The sequence below is a fragment of the Dendrobates tinctorius genome, unplaced genomic scaffold, assembly GCF_039654945.1.
Source record: "Dendrobates tinctorius isolate UK_male_01 unplaced genomic scaffold, ASM3965494v1 ptg000046l, whole genome shotgun sequence".
NCBI classification, from domain to species: domain Eukaryota; kingdom Metazoa; phylum Chordata; class Amphibia; order Anura; family Dendrobatidae; genus Dendrobates; species Dendrobates tinctorius.
The window spans coordinates 76537600-76553737 of NW_027361714.1; the positions used below are offsets into that span (position 1 = coordinate 76537600).

General features: G+C 40.7%; 1 protein-coding gene across 3 annotated transcripts in view; it reads left to right on the forward strand.

Moving 5' to 3' along the window:
• The window catches only part of METTL24 (methyltransferase like 24), a 148694-nt gene extending 132972 nt beyond the window's left edge, over nucleotides 1–15722 (forward strand). For all 3 annotated transcript variants that reach the window (XM_073576013.1, XM_073576014.1, XM_073576015.1), the window contains one exon: nucleotides 12584–15722. In XM_073576013.1, coding sequence (XP_073432114.1) covers nucleotides 12584–12898 — 315 coding nt within the window. In that variant the 3' untranslated portion in view covers nucleotides 12899–15722. The remainder of the gene's footprint in view (nucleotides 1–12583) is intronic.
• Nucleotides 15723–16138: the final 416 nt, after the last annotated feature.

The following is a 16138-nucleotide window of genomic DNA, read 5'->3' on the forward strand; positions in this document are numbered from 1 at the left end:
CACCTAAAGGGTTAATAAACTTCTTGAATGTGGTTTTGAGCACCTTAAGGGGTGCAGTTTTGAGAATGGTGTCACTTTTGGGTATTTTCTATCATATAGACCCCTCAAAGTGACCTCAAATGTGATGTGGTCCTAAAAATAAAATGGTGTTGTAAAAATGAGAAATTGCTGGTCAACTTTTAACCCTTATAACTTCCTAACAAAAAAAAATTTTGGTTCCAAAATTGTGCTGATGTAAAGTAAACATGTGGGAAATGTTAGTTATCAAGTTTTTTGTGTGCTGTATCTCTGTGATTTAAGGGCATAAAAATTCAAAGTTGGAAAATTGCAAAATTTTCAAAATTTTCGCCAAATTTCCGTTTTTCTCACAAATAAACGCAAGTTATTTGAATGAAATTTTACCACTAACATGAAGTACAATATGTCACGAGAAAATGTCAGAATCACCGGGATCCATGGAAGCGTTCCAGAGTTATGACCTCATAAAGGTACAGTGGTCAGAATTGTAAAAATTGGCCCGGTCATGAATGTGCAAACCACCCTTGGGGGTGAAGGGGTTAAAGGGAATCTGTCACCTACCCTTTGGCGGGCGATGAAAACGAGGTCGGTCCGGTCGGCGGTGTTCCCGATGTGTGCCGCCTCCCCATCCTTGCCCTCTGTCCGCAGGTTATTGCTGAAGTAGGTGTACGCCATTTTTTGCGCGTGCGCTAAGCATTCATAGCTAGCGCACGCGCAGTATGCTTTGCCCAACTGCGGGCAAAGCCAAAAAGCCGGACTGCGCATGCACCGGTTAACTAAGCCCCGGAGGTATTTTGCTGTGCTCGGGCTTAGTTAACCGGCGCATGCAGTCTGGCTTTTCGGCTTTGCCCGCAGTTGGGCAAAGCATACTGCGCGTGCGCTAGCTAAGAATGCTTAGCGCACGCGCAAAAAATGGCGTACACCTACTCCAATTCAGCAATAACCTGCGGACGGTGGGCAAGGATGGGGAGGCGGCACACATCGGGAACACCGCCCATCGGACCGACCTCGTTTTCATCGCCCGCCAAAGGGTAGGTGACAGATTCCCTTTAAAGACATATCTCAACCTGTTACAGTGTAGGAGGAACAGTAGAGACAGCTTGGGCCTGGCATGTCTTCCTTTTTTCTGTCGAGTTTCGTATTTCGTTGTAAAAGACTCTAAACTGGCTCTGTCACTCCCAACAGAATGTGGCATCAAAAACCCAAAAAAGAAAATTGTACAATACAGCGTATACAAAAGTTGTAACAAATTTTATTGAAGTCAAAAATAGAATAATAAAAATGACAAAAGACTAAAATACACAAGGGAATCGGCAACACCCAGTACCACACTTGAATGGGTTGGTATAATAATGGAGACAATGACAAAATTATATAGGCTGATGTAATAATAATATAATGCATCCAATATCAAAAACAATCAAACAATGATTCATGGTCACAAAAAGATTTTTTTCATATAGCTAAAGTGCCAAATGTGCTAGTCTATAAGATTAAACATCCATATCAATCGCACTGCAAAGTATCGGGGTCATGAGAAAGTGTTCAATATTATCCCCTAGATAGTGCAATCAATCTATATTAAAAAGGTCATATCAGCAGAAGGAGACCAAAAGAACCTATATTTGTATATGAAGGGATGCAGGATAATAGCCAGATGAAGCGGATATACAAGTATAGCAGATTATAATCAGTCAAAACAGTCAAAGTCAAACAGTGCCAAAGACCAACCTTATATAAAGTGCGGGCTAGGAGAATGTGACATCAGTCTAAAATTAAAGTTAAAAAAAATTACGCAGGGGCGTGGCCTAGCGCTGATGTGAGCAGACGCTAGGCAGAGGAGCTCTGCCATCAGCTTTATGAAAAATCCTTCATCAGGCCAATTTAGCACTGATCTGGGCACATCTATCGGCACAGTGAGTGCATAAGAGTCGGGGGGAGACGCCGGGAGTACAGAGGAGCGCTGAGATGGGAAGGAGGAGGCAGAAAGGCATCGGGGAGGACGGCAGCGTGACTGCACAAGATGGCGCTGGGAAAGTGGAGGAGGCGCGGAGACAGTCTGAAAGCTATGGTAAACGGTCACAGATCCTCCAGAAGCTGCAGCGCTTTGCAAGGGAGGAGGAGGGGGACACCGGAGAAGGTATTGTGCTGGAGGGAGAAGGAGTGAGCGATGCAGCCACAGGAGATGCGGATAACAGGAGGAGAGGGGGAGGGGAAGTCGCTGGCCCTGAGTGTATGTCTGAGGAGGAAGACAGTGGAGCTGATGATGAGACCCCTGAGAGAGAGCTGACCCTGAAAGATGTCTTTATGGTGGTGTCGTTTTGCAAAAGGACACTGACTAGATTGAATAGTCGGGTTGATAAGATTAAAGAAGAAATCACTGGCATTAAGGAAAATATTCAGGATTGAGAGTCCTCAGTAGTTGATGCCTTTTAATGGCTAACTGAAAAGATGGTAATACATTGCAAGCTTTCGAGACTACTCAGGTCTCTTCATCAGGCTAGACTAATACAAAATCTGAAGTCACATATTTATGCACAATACAGCCTAGAAAAAATGCAATAGATAAGACAAGTGACGTGAAGCAGAACTATCAATATGGGAGAGGGAGAAACATAAATTTAAACATTGGACCAGTTCATAGATAAGGAGTCCGGATGTTTTATGGTCCTCTGATTGGGGTCTAGTTCTGTGTTGCCCCGCAAGGTTTTAAAAGGAAATTCCTTAATTGATGTAAAAAGACATAAATCCATGCGACACATTCATTCCAGCACTGAGAGTGTCAAAGTTCGTCATAAATTTGTACTCCCAAACTCGTCTCTCTCTCTGAGATGTGAAGTTACCTTTCAATACCAGTAATTTCATATCCATGCTGCTGTGATCAGGGATACAGAAATGTTTTGCCACAGGTAGATCCATTCTTTTTTCTCTTATTGTGTGACGATGAGCATTCATCCTTGTTCTAAGCTTTTGCCCAGTCTCCCCCACATACAGACCCCCAGTTGGACATTTAGTACAAATAATTAAGTACACCACATTAGATGTAATGCAGGTGAAAGTACCTGGGATCTTGTAGTCCTGATGTGAGTTGGGGATCTTTATCTTGTCCGTGGTCATTATAAATGGACAGGTTTTACATTTTTTCTGGTTGCAAGGAAAGGTTCCTGCAGCTGTTGGAGAGGACAGGGAGCTTCTGACAATGATGCTTCTTAAATTTGGGGGCTGCCTAAAACACAGCAGTGGGGGGTCTGGAAAAATGGATTTTAATCGGGCATCTTTTTGTAGTAAAGGTTGTAATTTCCGTGCAGCTCCCCTTAGCACCTCCAGATTTGGGTTGTAGGTGACGACTAGAGGCACTCGGTTATTTTCTTCTTTAGCTTTGTAATGTAGCAGGTGATTCCTTGACAATCTGGTGGCTCTTGTAATTTGGTTTTCAATTGTTCTTGGATGGTAACCCTGATTCAAAAAGGTCTTTTTGAGGCGACCAAGGTGTTTGTCTCTATCCATGGGGTTGGAACATATACGATTGTATCTGATGGCTTGGCTATAGATAATAGAGTTCTTTATGTGTTTTGGATGGAAACTGTCCCATTTAAGGTATGTTGGACGGTCGATTGGCTTCTGATACAGGGATGTCTCTATTTCATTGTTTTTTAGCTTAATGATGGTGTCCAAAAAATTAATCTCGGTACTGGAGTAGTTGAGTGTTAAATTGATGGTGGGATGAAATTGATTAAACTGTTCGTGGAACGTCTTTAGCTGTTGCTCAGACTCCGTCCAGATGATTAAAATATCATCAATGAAGCGGTAGTAGGCCAGGGGCCTGATGGGGCATGAGGACAAAAAATCGCTTTCAAGCTTGGCCATGAAAAGATTTGCATACTGTGGAGCCATTTTACTTCCCATAGCTGTGCCAGTCTCCTGTAGATAGATCCTGTTGTCAAATTCAAAGTAATACCAGAAGGAACCATCCTGGCCACCATGGATGTGGAATCTTTGTACTCTAATATCCCACACCAAGATGGTTTACATGCCTGCAAATTCTTCATGGAAAACACAGGGACTGATGCTGATGCTGTGGTGAAACTTATAAAATTCATCCTCACTCACAATTACTTTGAATTTGACAACAGGATCTATCTACAGGAGACTGGCACAGCTATGGGAAGTAAAATGGCTCCACAGTATGCAAATCTTTTCATGGCCAAGCTTGAAAGCGATTTTTTGTCCTCATGCCCCATCAGGCCCCTGGCCTACTACCGCTTCATTGATGATATTTTAATCATCTGGACGGAGTCTGAGCAACAGCTAAAGACGTTCCACGAACAGTTTAATCAATTTCATCCCACCATCAATTTAACACTCAACTACTCCAGTACCGAGATTAATTTTTTGGACACCATCATTAAGCTAAAAAACAATGAAATAGAGACATCCCTGTATCAGAAGCCAATCGACCGTCCAACATACCTTAAATGGGACAGTTTCCATCCAAAACACATAAAGAACTCTATTATCTATAGCCAAGCCATCAGATACAATCGTATATGTTCCAACCCCATGGATAGAGACAAACACCTTGGTCGCCTCAAAAAGACCTTTTTGAATCAGGGTTACCATCCAAGAACAATTGAAAACCAAATTACAAGAGCCACCAGATTGTCAAGGAATCACCTGCTACATTACAAAGCTAAAGAAGAAAATAACCGAGTGCCTCTAGTCGTCACCTACAACCCAAATCTGGAGGTGCTAAGGGGAGCTGCACGGAAATTACAACCTTTACTACAAAAAGATGCCCGATTAAAATCCATTTTTCCAGACCCCCCACTGCTGTGTTTTAGGCAGCCCCCAAATTTAAGAAGCATCATTGTCAGAAGCTCCCTGTCCTCTCCAACAGCTGCAGGAACCTTTCCTTGCAACCAGAAAAAATGTAAAACCTGTCCATTTATAATGACCACGGACAAGATAAAGATCCCCAACTCACATCAGGACTACAAGATCCCAGGTACTTTCACCTGCATTACATCTAATGTGGTGTACTTAATTATTTGTACTAAATGTCCAACTGGGGGTATGTATGTGGTGGAGACAGGGCAAAAGCTTAGAACAAGGATGAATGCTCATCGTCACACAATAAGAGAAAAAAGAATGGATCTACCTGTGGCAAAACATTTCTGTATCCCTGATCACAGCAGCATGGATATGAAATTACTGGTATTGAAAGGTAACTTCACATCTCAGAGAGAGAGACGAGTTTGGGAGTACAAATTTATGACGAACTTTGACACTCTCAGTGCTGGAATGAATGTGTTGCATGGATTTATGTCTTTTTACATCAATTAAGGAATTTCCTTTTAAAACCTTGCGGGGCAACACAGAACTAGACCCCAATCAGAGGACCATAAAACATCCGGACTCCTTATCTATGAACTGGTCCAATGTTTATATTTATGTTTCTCCCTCTCCCATATTGATAGTTCTGCTTCACGTCACTTGTCTTATCTATTGCATTTTTTCTAGGCTGTATTGTGCATAAATATGTGACTTCAGATTTTGTATTAGTCTAGCCTGATGAAGAGACCTGAGTAGTCTCGAAAGCTTGCAATGTGTTACCATCTTTTCAGTTAGCCATTAAAAGGTATCAACTACTGAGGACTCTCAATTCTGAATATTTTTCTATCCACTGGCTAACACGGTACAAAGATATACATCTTTCCTGTATCAAAATGGCATTAAGGAGGCACTGAACAAGGCTGATACTAGGATGGGTGCTGTGGAAGAGAGGGTTAGCACCACTGAAGACTCTGTAAACAAAATGCAGAAAACTCAGACTCAGCATGCTCAAAAGATATCAGAAGTGCACTTAAAACAGGACGACTTAGAAAATAGATCAAGGAGGAACAACCTTAGATTTGTGGGCTTTCCGGAAAAAGCAGAGGGCAGCGACCCCACCGACTTTATTGAGCAATGGATCTTATCCAAGATCGGCAGAAACACGCTCTCCAGGGTGTTCGCAGTGGAGAGAGCGCACCGTGTCCCCCTACGACCCCTCCCACCGGGTAGTGCTCCCCGTACTATGCTGGCTAGGATACTAAATTGCAGGGACAGAGAGACTATCCTCCGGGAAGCCAGGAAGCTGCAGGACCTCACGTTTAATGGAAGCCGTATAGAAATATATCCGGACTATTCAGCAGAGGTCCAGAAAATGCGGATGAAATTCGGCGAGGTCAAGAGAGGAATGAGAGCGCTGGGAGTGAAGTATTCTATGATGTATCCTGCCAAACTGAGAGTTGCAGCGTGGGGGTCTGTTCAGTTCTTCCCGACCCCAGAAGAAGCCGCCAAATGGATGGAGAACAATCGCTCCAAGCTGGGAGCAGAGAGAGACGGAGAAGGATGAAGTAGAGACTCTCGGACATATATCCTTTTCTCTTTTTGATGTGGTGCCCCGAGGTACCTGGTTTTTTCAGAACTTTTTTAGGGGTATTGATCCCCGGACGTTTTTGATTATTATTGCAATATCCTTGTTTGAAAATGTTATGCGGCCTGATGAGTACTGTTGAGCATTCTTGTTTTTGATGGTTGGAGCGATGGACGCCAAAGGAGCGGAGGAGATTCAGTGGCTTTGTATGGGTTTGCAATAACTGGGTGCTGGCTGTACCCTCTCTCGTTGGAAAGAGAGAATCAGCTAGATTGGGATAGAGGGGAGGGAGGGGGGAATGGAGGGAGACAGGGAGGGCCTTGTTATGGGGTAGTTCATATACTGCAATATAATATAGTGACCATAGGAGCTCGGTTACATTTTATATCTTTAGGACATAATGAGTGGTGATGCAAAAATCCTAAGTTGGAACATACGGGGAGTGTCTGATCCAAATAAAAGAGCGGCAGTTATGGCAGAAATTAGGAGGCATAGTCCAGCTATCACGTTTATTGGAAACCCACTTGATTAAAGGAAAGGAAAACTGGTTGGGGGGGAAAAAATGGATCGCTTGGGCCTATCACTCTATGTACTCGGCTTACGCAAGGGGAGTATCTGTACTGATACACTATAGTACTCATTATGAAGAAATTGATTCTTGCATAGATAAAGACGGACAGTTTGTCTCTTTGCACTGTCGAATTTCTGGAATATGCATAATTGTGGTGGCCCTCTATATTCCACCCCTATATTCGAAAAAGAAACTGCAGGAGATCTTTGAATGGATTGGGGGGAGAGGGGATTGTCCAGTGCTAATATTAGGAGACGCTAATAATGTTATGAATGAGTTTTGGGACCGGGCGGGTACTGCGGGAAATTGCTCTAGGAAAGACAAGATGACTCCATTTGGGATATATGTTAGCGAAATGGATATGATAGACTTATGGAGAGTACGTAATGAGGGGAAAAAATGCTTTTCGTGTTATTCGACCTCGTATCACACTTTATCACGAATAGACTTAGCACTGGGTAATAGGGGCATGGACAGAATGGTTGGGACGGTGGAATACTTACAGAGACTTATCTCCGATCACAGGGCAGTTGTGGTTAGTCTGAGAGTGGGAATAGGGAAAGGGAAGAGAGCAGGGGGGACAATCCACCCGGAATGGCTCAAATGTTTAAACATGGGAACTATTAAAAATGATATTGTTGAGTTTTTTCAGTTAAACGAAGGTACTGCGATCCACTTATAGTATGGGATACCATGAAAGCTTACTTGCGGGGATTATTCATACGAGATATTTCGAGACAGAAGACACGAACGAGGCAAGTAAATCAGGAGGCAGCAGATAGGCTCAGCAGAGCAGAGGAGGAAATGATAGTTAGACCTAATACCGATACCCAAAACGCATTAAAAGAAGCACAAGAGGAAGTAAATAAGTTGTACCTACAGGGGATAGATAAGAAAAGGGCATTCCAAAAAGCATTGTTCTATGAAGAGGGGGAAAAGGTGGGACACTTATTATCAGTGATTACTACAGCGCAGAAACAACCCTCACAAATATACAAAATTGTCACTAGAGATGGGGCAGTCCATAAGGATACTACCGAGATTTTGGATTGTTTTAAGGAATACTATGTAGAACTGTATACTTCGGAATTGAGGGCCTCGGATCTGGAGATGGATAGATATTTACAAGAGATAGAATTACCTAAGTTAGATGATATTGATAAACAAAACTTGGAAGAATTATTTACTGTGGAAGAGGTAGAGAAGGCTATCCTATCATTAACAAATGACAGATCACCTGGATCTGACGGGATCCCAGGAGAAGTGTACAAAGAGTTAATAGGAATTGTAGCACCCAAACTTAAGCATGTATTTGAGGTAGCAGTGGAGAAAGGGGTATTGCCAGGATCTATGAGGGAGGCTGTAATCGTGGTGATTCCTAAGGAAGGGAAGGATGCCTCATCCGTAGAATCCTATAGACCAATCTCATTATTGACATCAGATGTTAAAATACTAGCCAAAATGTTGGCGATAAGAATGTCTAGAGTTGTCCCAAAATTGATACATCCAGACCAATCAGGGTTCTTACAAAATAGATCCACCGCCATTAACCTGCGAAGACTTTTTTTAAATATTCAAATCCCAGCAGATAACAGGGGGGAAAGGGTGGTGGTCTCATTGGATGCACGAAAGGCATTTGATAGGGTAGAGTGGAAGTATTTATGGGCAGTACTGAAATGCATGGGATTTGGGCATAGATTTATCTCCTGGGTTAAGTTACTGTATGTAGACCCCAAAGGATTTATTAGGATTAATGGGGAGACTTCGGAGGCATTTGGGTTGTTCAGAGGAACTCGCCAGGGATGTCCATTGTCGCCGTTATTGTTTGCTGTAGCGATGGAACCGTTTGCGGTTAAAATTCGTAATTCCAAGGAAATACAAGGCTTTAGATAAGTGGAATTGGAGGAAAAGATCGCCCTATACGCGGACGATATACTCCTGTTCTTGAAAGACGGCGGAAAAGCACTGACTGAGGTCATGGACCTTATAAGGAAATTTGGACACTTTTCCGGATTGAGAATTAATTGGGACAAGTCATGTATCATGGGGGTTGATAGAGAGCTGGGAGTTCGAGATGAGGGGGGGATAGCTGGACACTTGAAAGTAGTTAAGGAATTTAAATACCTCGGAATATGGGTATCTATGCCTGTGTCTAGATTTCTCGAACTAAACTTGGACCCATTACTAGTTAAATTTAAAGTTAAGATGACAGCATGGTGTAAACTAGTACTATCAATAGTGGGGAGGACAAATTTAATTAAAATGATTATGATGCCTCAGTTGATGTACGTCCTTCATAATGCCCCGGTTTGGATCCCAAAGAAAAAATTTTACAAAATTAACACCATTTTTAGGGAATTGATTTGGGGGAAAAAGCAAGCAAAAATTAAATTGGAAATACTGCAAAGGGGGAAGGAAGAGGGTGGGTTGGCGGCGCCAAATCCATGGATATACTTTGTAGCAACACGGGGCAGTACTTTAGGGGCTGGAGAGAAGAGGGGAATTTGAGCGTTATGGGGAGAGTTTTGGCCCAAATGACCAACAAGAGAACACTGGTAGAGAGTCTAGAAGCAGGAAACTTCGGGAGATTAGGGAAGGACATGCCCACATTTGGACTAATGCACAAAATATGGCAGCATATCAAAATTCTTAGAAGAGTTGAGGAATTGACGACATACACACCTATCTGGGATAATGTGAACCTTTCTGAACTATACAAACTGCGGGACTTTATTGATTGGGAGAGGAGAGGTTTGCAATATGTGTGGCAACTATTGGAAGGGTCTGAGATCAAGTCTTTTACTGTTTTAAAAGAAGAGTTTGGACTCCCATGTAGTGGGGAATTTCGATATTTTGGTCTCAGGCATGCATTTCAAGCGCAGAAACAGATAATGAATATGACGGTACAGAGGGATGTGGTATTGGATTTTGTGTGTGCGTCCGGGGGTACGAGAGGTGTTATTTCTACCATCTATAGAGACTTATTATATTCTTACTTGGCTGGGTCTCCCTTAACAGTAAAATCTAAATGGGAGAGAGAAGTGGGGGAAATAGTAGATGACACATGGGAGTCTATTTTAGAGTATATACCTAAACTCTCTTTGAGTGAGCCAGGTAGGATATCGCAACTATATATTGTACATAGAACATATAAGACCCCAGAACTTATGAGGAAAATGGGCTTGAGGGATAACGCGGAATGTCCAAGATGTGGATTTGAACCTGCGGGAATGCTTCATATGCTTTGGTCTTGTCCACGACTATCATCATACTGGGAGGAGGTTATAGGGCTTGTTGAGAAGATATATCGATGTGTTATAGGAAGGGATCCAGTAACGTGTGTGTTGGGGTATGTGGAGGAGGTGTCGGTGGGGAATGCCTATAAGTCCATCATAGCAAAACTCTTATATATTGCCCGTAAGCTGATAGCTCAAAAATGGATCGATGCTGAACCCCCAACAGTTGGGGAGTTTGTTACTCGTGTGAATAATGTAATTAGATTGGAGGAGAGAATTTATAGAAGGCGACATACGGAAGTTCACTTTGAGAAACTCTGGGCCATGTGGTTACAGTGGAGACAATCACATTGAGAAAGTCTGTATTGCAGCTGGGAAGGGGGGGGAGGGAGGAGGGAGGTGGTTGGGTTAGTTTATCTTCTTGACGGGGAGGAAATTGAATGTCGTGTAAATCTCTATATGCAATGGAAATGATTTGTAAGATGTGCTTGAATGTAATTATAATGACATTTGAATATAATAAAAATCTTTGGTTTAAAAAAAAAAAAAAAATTACGCATTTTAGTGATCTGCTCCCCTTCAACCTAAATGAAATTTTTTTGGTCTGATGAAGGGGTGCAGATTCTTCCAGCACACAGCTTTTTAACACTCGTTTCATCACAGCTGTTTCGCCTGAATTCTGGTGTAAATTGCTTTATAAAGTTCCAACATTTTTGTGCAACTCTGAGTTGTACAATAAGTTAACAACTTTTAAGAGTAGTTTACTCCAGTTTCTACCAGCTTCATTAAAATGGACAGGGGTGTTGCAGGAACGTGAAGCCACAGCTTGCCTAATTCATAAGCTGGGGTGTGCTCTAGTCCAGATATCTTTCTCTATTCAGGCATCGGAGTGAGATTTTTGGAGTGGAGCACACAACTCATCACACTCCTGATTCATTAAGAGGCGTGCACCTCTTCACCTGTGGATAGGTGATGTTCTTATCATTAAAAATCAACACTTTAAAGAGGTGGTCCTGTACCTAAAATGCCCTTTTTAAATACCTACCTTTACACCGTAATCACTATTGTAATGCGCTTTATCAATTCTTAAATGTTTTTTTTTACTGCACAGGACGTCACACGAGGCTGGGGATCCACTCACTTCCCTGCAGCATCTAACTTCACACTAGACCTCAAGCAGCTTGGATTGCCTGTCTCCCCACTCTTCCTCCAGACTCTGGGACCTTGATTTCCAAGGTCTAGTGTGAAGTATCCACAATCAGTGATGATTTGGGAAGCCATGTCATCTGCTGGTGTAGGTCCACTGTGTTTTATCAAGATCAAAGTCAGTGCAGCTGTCTACCAGGAAATTTTAGAGCACTTCATGTTTCCCTCTGCCGACAAGCTTTTTGGAGATGGAAATTTCATTCTCCAGCAGGAATTGGTACCTGTCCACACTGCCAAAAGTATCAATACCTGGTTTACAAACAACAGTATCACTGTGCTTGATTGGCCAGAAAACTCGCCTGACCTTAGCCCCATAGAGCATCTATGGGGTATTGTCTAGAGGAAGATGAGAGACACCAGACCCAACAATGCAGACAAGCTGAAGCCTGCTATCAAAGCAATCTGGGCTTCCATAGCACCTCAGCAGTGCCACAGGCTGATCGCCTCCATGCCATACCACATTAATGCAGTAATTGATGCAAAAGGAGCCCCAACCAAGTATTGAGTACATTTACTGAATATACATTTCAGTAGGCCAACATTTCAGATTTTAAAATAATTTTTTCAAGCTGATATTATGAAGTATTCTAATTTACTGAGATGACGACTTTTGGGTTTTCATTGGCTGTAAGCCATAATCATCAACATTAACAGAAATAAACCCTTGAAAGTGTGAGTGCTATACTCAGATCATCCACAGATTCTATCACAATGATCATGGATTCAGTACATCTTCAGAGGATGGCGCAATGCAAGAAAATGTAGTAAGTAACTGCAGTTCCGCCTCCTGATGACATCCTTTTCCAGGAGTGGCGATGGACACTGCAGTGAGTGAGTGCAGCCCCAGCCTCCTGTGATGTCCTGTTTGAGACTCCCCTCAAATGAAAGGTCACAAGATGTAAAGTAATGACAAACACATTCAGGGATTAGCTAGACAGGGATAAGTGTAAGGAATTTTATAATATAGCTACTTACAAAAGAAGTTGCAAAAATGGATATTGAGACTGGAACAAATTTCGAGCATTTGTGCCTGACCTAATGTCAGAAAATTACTAATTAATCTGCAATTATAGGTAAAACATGTTTTAGACAGATAAGTGATGTGGCTCACCTAATAATGTGTATTTTATTCAGGTAGATGTTCTTAAAGCAGACATGGAAAGTGCAGAGTGGAAGATCTTGGAAAATCTCATTCTAGAGGGTGTCATCGAGCAGATTGGACAGCTTGTTTTGGAGATCCACCTCCATTGGCCTGGGTTCGAGGTCAGTGGAAATGACAGCAGTGTTGTCAGGTACTGGTACAGCTTGTTCAAAGAGCTCGAGCACAAGGACTTTAAACTTTTCTACTCATTCAAGGACTTATCGAAACCACAAATGTTCCTTAAAAAAGATGTTTTTAATGCAAGTAGTTGCTACATACTAAGCTGGGTAAATACTAGGTGGACCTAATACAAAGAGACCAGAACACTTACACAGAATTAAACTTGCTTTTGTTGTGCTGCTTCATGAATGAAAAAATCAAATCACTGAGGACTTATATTCCGTAAAATGAGTACGGTAATTAATTTTTCTCAATTCTCATCAGCCAATTTGTCTTTTTCAGGAAAATGTCTTTTAGATTACGAAGCTTTAAAGTTCACCTGCTGGTAAAATAATCTTCCAGATATTGTCAGATGTATCTTTTCAAATTAGTCAACTTAAAATATTGTGATTTTTAGCTGGCATGTGTCATTTTGTTAGACTTCCAAATAGACAAAACATGAATGAAGGCATAAGTTTCTGAATCTTATTATTAAATGAATTGTGTGACTTAAAAACGGATTTCAAAATACCCTTTAGAGAACTCTGTCTCATTGGAGAGTGCCTCGTTTTGGACAGGACACCCTAAAAATCACCATGTGTAATTGGGATTCTTCCAACCAAAAGGTATTCTAAAAAGTTGTCAGTATATTTTTACCTAATGACATGGTTACTAAGACAAGTAACATTTTCAAGTGAATAGGTTTCTTCTGAAATAAAAGTAACAGTATCACCCTATATAATGAATGGGCATGCAATGCTTTCTACTTCTAACATGCTTCAGTTATATCTATACTGCCCCCTGCAGTTCAAATAAAAGCAGTGGATTATAAGTACAAATAATCAATATTGCTTTAATTCGAAATCGGACACCACACTTTTGCAGAAGCTGTATAGTGATCACAATAATGAATATTGCTTAAATAAAACAAATTTAAATTATTTTGCTATTAAAGAATAATCCATAGTCTGTAATGCCTGCGATCTACATGATGCAGTTTGTAAAAGTTTATAATCTTGCACTTAAAAATAAAAGCAAAATATGCTTGAGAACATGCTGCCCGTAAGTATTAGAATTATGATCAATGTAACATGCAATAAATAACAAAATTAGAAAGTGATCTGTGATGACATTCTTAGCAAAAAAAAACCTACCGAAAACTAAAAAATGCCAGCCACTGTTTTTCTTTTGCGTAGTTTGTTGTCTTTTGTCAAAGGGAATAATTTTCGGTCAAACTGCATTTTGACATATTAGGGTGGGCTTTTCGACAGCGGCAGATACGTGCATTGTGGGAAGTGAGGGCAAAATACTAGCACCGGTAGTGGTGGGAGAATGCTGATGAAGAAGAACTACCCACTGTGGATAGAAAGTTACAGAGCATTAGAATCATGAATAACCTGCCCGATTAGACTACACTATTGTGTTCACCAAAAGCAATTTTAACCTGTGGGCAGGAAGACCATGTTTATACTCCGGTTTTGAAAATAAAGACAAATTTGCTTTCAGCTGAATATGAGTTTTGGGTTTAAAAAAATAAAAGATAAATACAAAGCTGTTGTACTGTGTGAAGCCTGCCGCAGTGATGTAATTACTGGACTCTAAACCGCAGTGGAGCTTCAGCTGAAGCAACATTCCCAGGGTTTTTTTGTCTTTTTTTTTTTTTTTTTTAAACATATTTGTAAAATTGTATACAAAAGGAATTATTTTGGCCTCTAAACCTGTGTACACCAAACATTTAATGTCAAAGAACTGTGCAAACATTTTAGGCAGATGTAGAAAAGAATGCTGCAAATGGAAAAAGCTTTTAAAAATAGAAGTATTGATAAGTTATTTAATGTCAGTTAATAAAATGCAAAATGAACAAAAAAGAAATCAAAATCATCAAAATTAAATCACTATTTGGTGTGACCACCTAAAACTGCATAAATTCTCCTAGTTACACCTGTACACCGTTTTTGAAGGAACTCGGCAGGGAGGTTGTTCTCAGCATCTTGTCGAATTAATCGCATATCTTCTATGGTTGTAGGCTTGTGCAAAAACTTATATTTATGTAATCCTAGACGTTGAGATTAGGTTTCTTTGAGCAACATATCACTTCCAGGATGATTTGTTCTCGTTTAAGCTGAAGATAGCTCTTAATGCCATTGGTTGCATTTTTGGGGCCATGGTCCTAAAGAATACACTTGGACCCAATCAGACGTCTCCCTGATGATATTGCATGATTGATAATGGTCTGTATTTCTCAGTGTTGAGAAAAACATAATTTGGACCAAATCCACAACTACATATTGGCTAAAATGCAACTCAAAATTTACAAAGAACCTCCTCCATGCTTCACTGTTATCTGCAGACACTCATTACCGCTGATGCAGTATAACTACCTTGTGTCTTAATGCTATGCTCAGTCTTGCCATGGTGTATAATCAGTGACACAAAACGGTCCTCCATAACCTCACCTTTATAGAATAGTTTGGCTGTTCCTCACCTAGTTTATAACCTCCTACACAGTTGTTTCTGACTGTAATTCACCTACATATGAATAGGATATCATACATGTGGCTATCATTCTACAAAACCAAGACTTGCAGGTCTACCTAGATTCTAGGTCCTAGAAGAATGGATACTGTTTTGAAGACAAATGGTGGTGACGCACGAAATTTTGATTTGGTTTAGATTTCTCTTTTGTTCATTCACTTGGCATTTTGTTAATTGATAAAAATAACTATTAACACAAAGCATTCTTATATTGCAGCATTTTTCCCACACTTGCCTAAAACTTTTGCATAGTACTGTATATCAGATTATCTGAGGATAATGTGTTGAGATTGTTATGTAATAACACAGCTGGATTGTGTTGGCTAAGTATTTGTTTCAATATTTATGATCGTTTATTTGTTACTGATCAGCATTGTGCAGTGAAATAAATAATTTGTAATTATTTCAAAAAAATAAAAAAATTACAATTTCACATGACTTCCAGCGTCTGTACAGAATTATTTACCAATTTATTTGTGGGTTGGACACGAGGTATTTTTTGCTCTTAGATATCATATCTCTTGCTTGGCAGAGGCTGAATGTCCCATACCATGTGTTTTATCGTATGTTGGCGATATGACAATATAATCATTGAAATGGAGTTAAATATGGAGAATTGGAGACATCAACAAACGGTAGGGCTCCAAAGAAGTTTCTGGCTAGTGAGGACGGTAAACCCTTATTTTTATGTTCCTAAGGTATGAAAATCCAGAGATGAGAAAAATAAATTGTTTCCCACTTGTTGACCTGTGCATTATTATAGTTCTGAGCATTGATTTTTTTTTTTTTTTTAATAGATTAAACAATTAAAGGGAAAGTAAGTTCCTCATGTGTCAGTCTGTTCTTTTTAATAA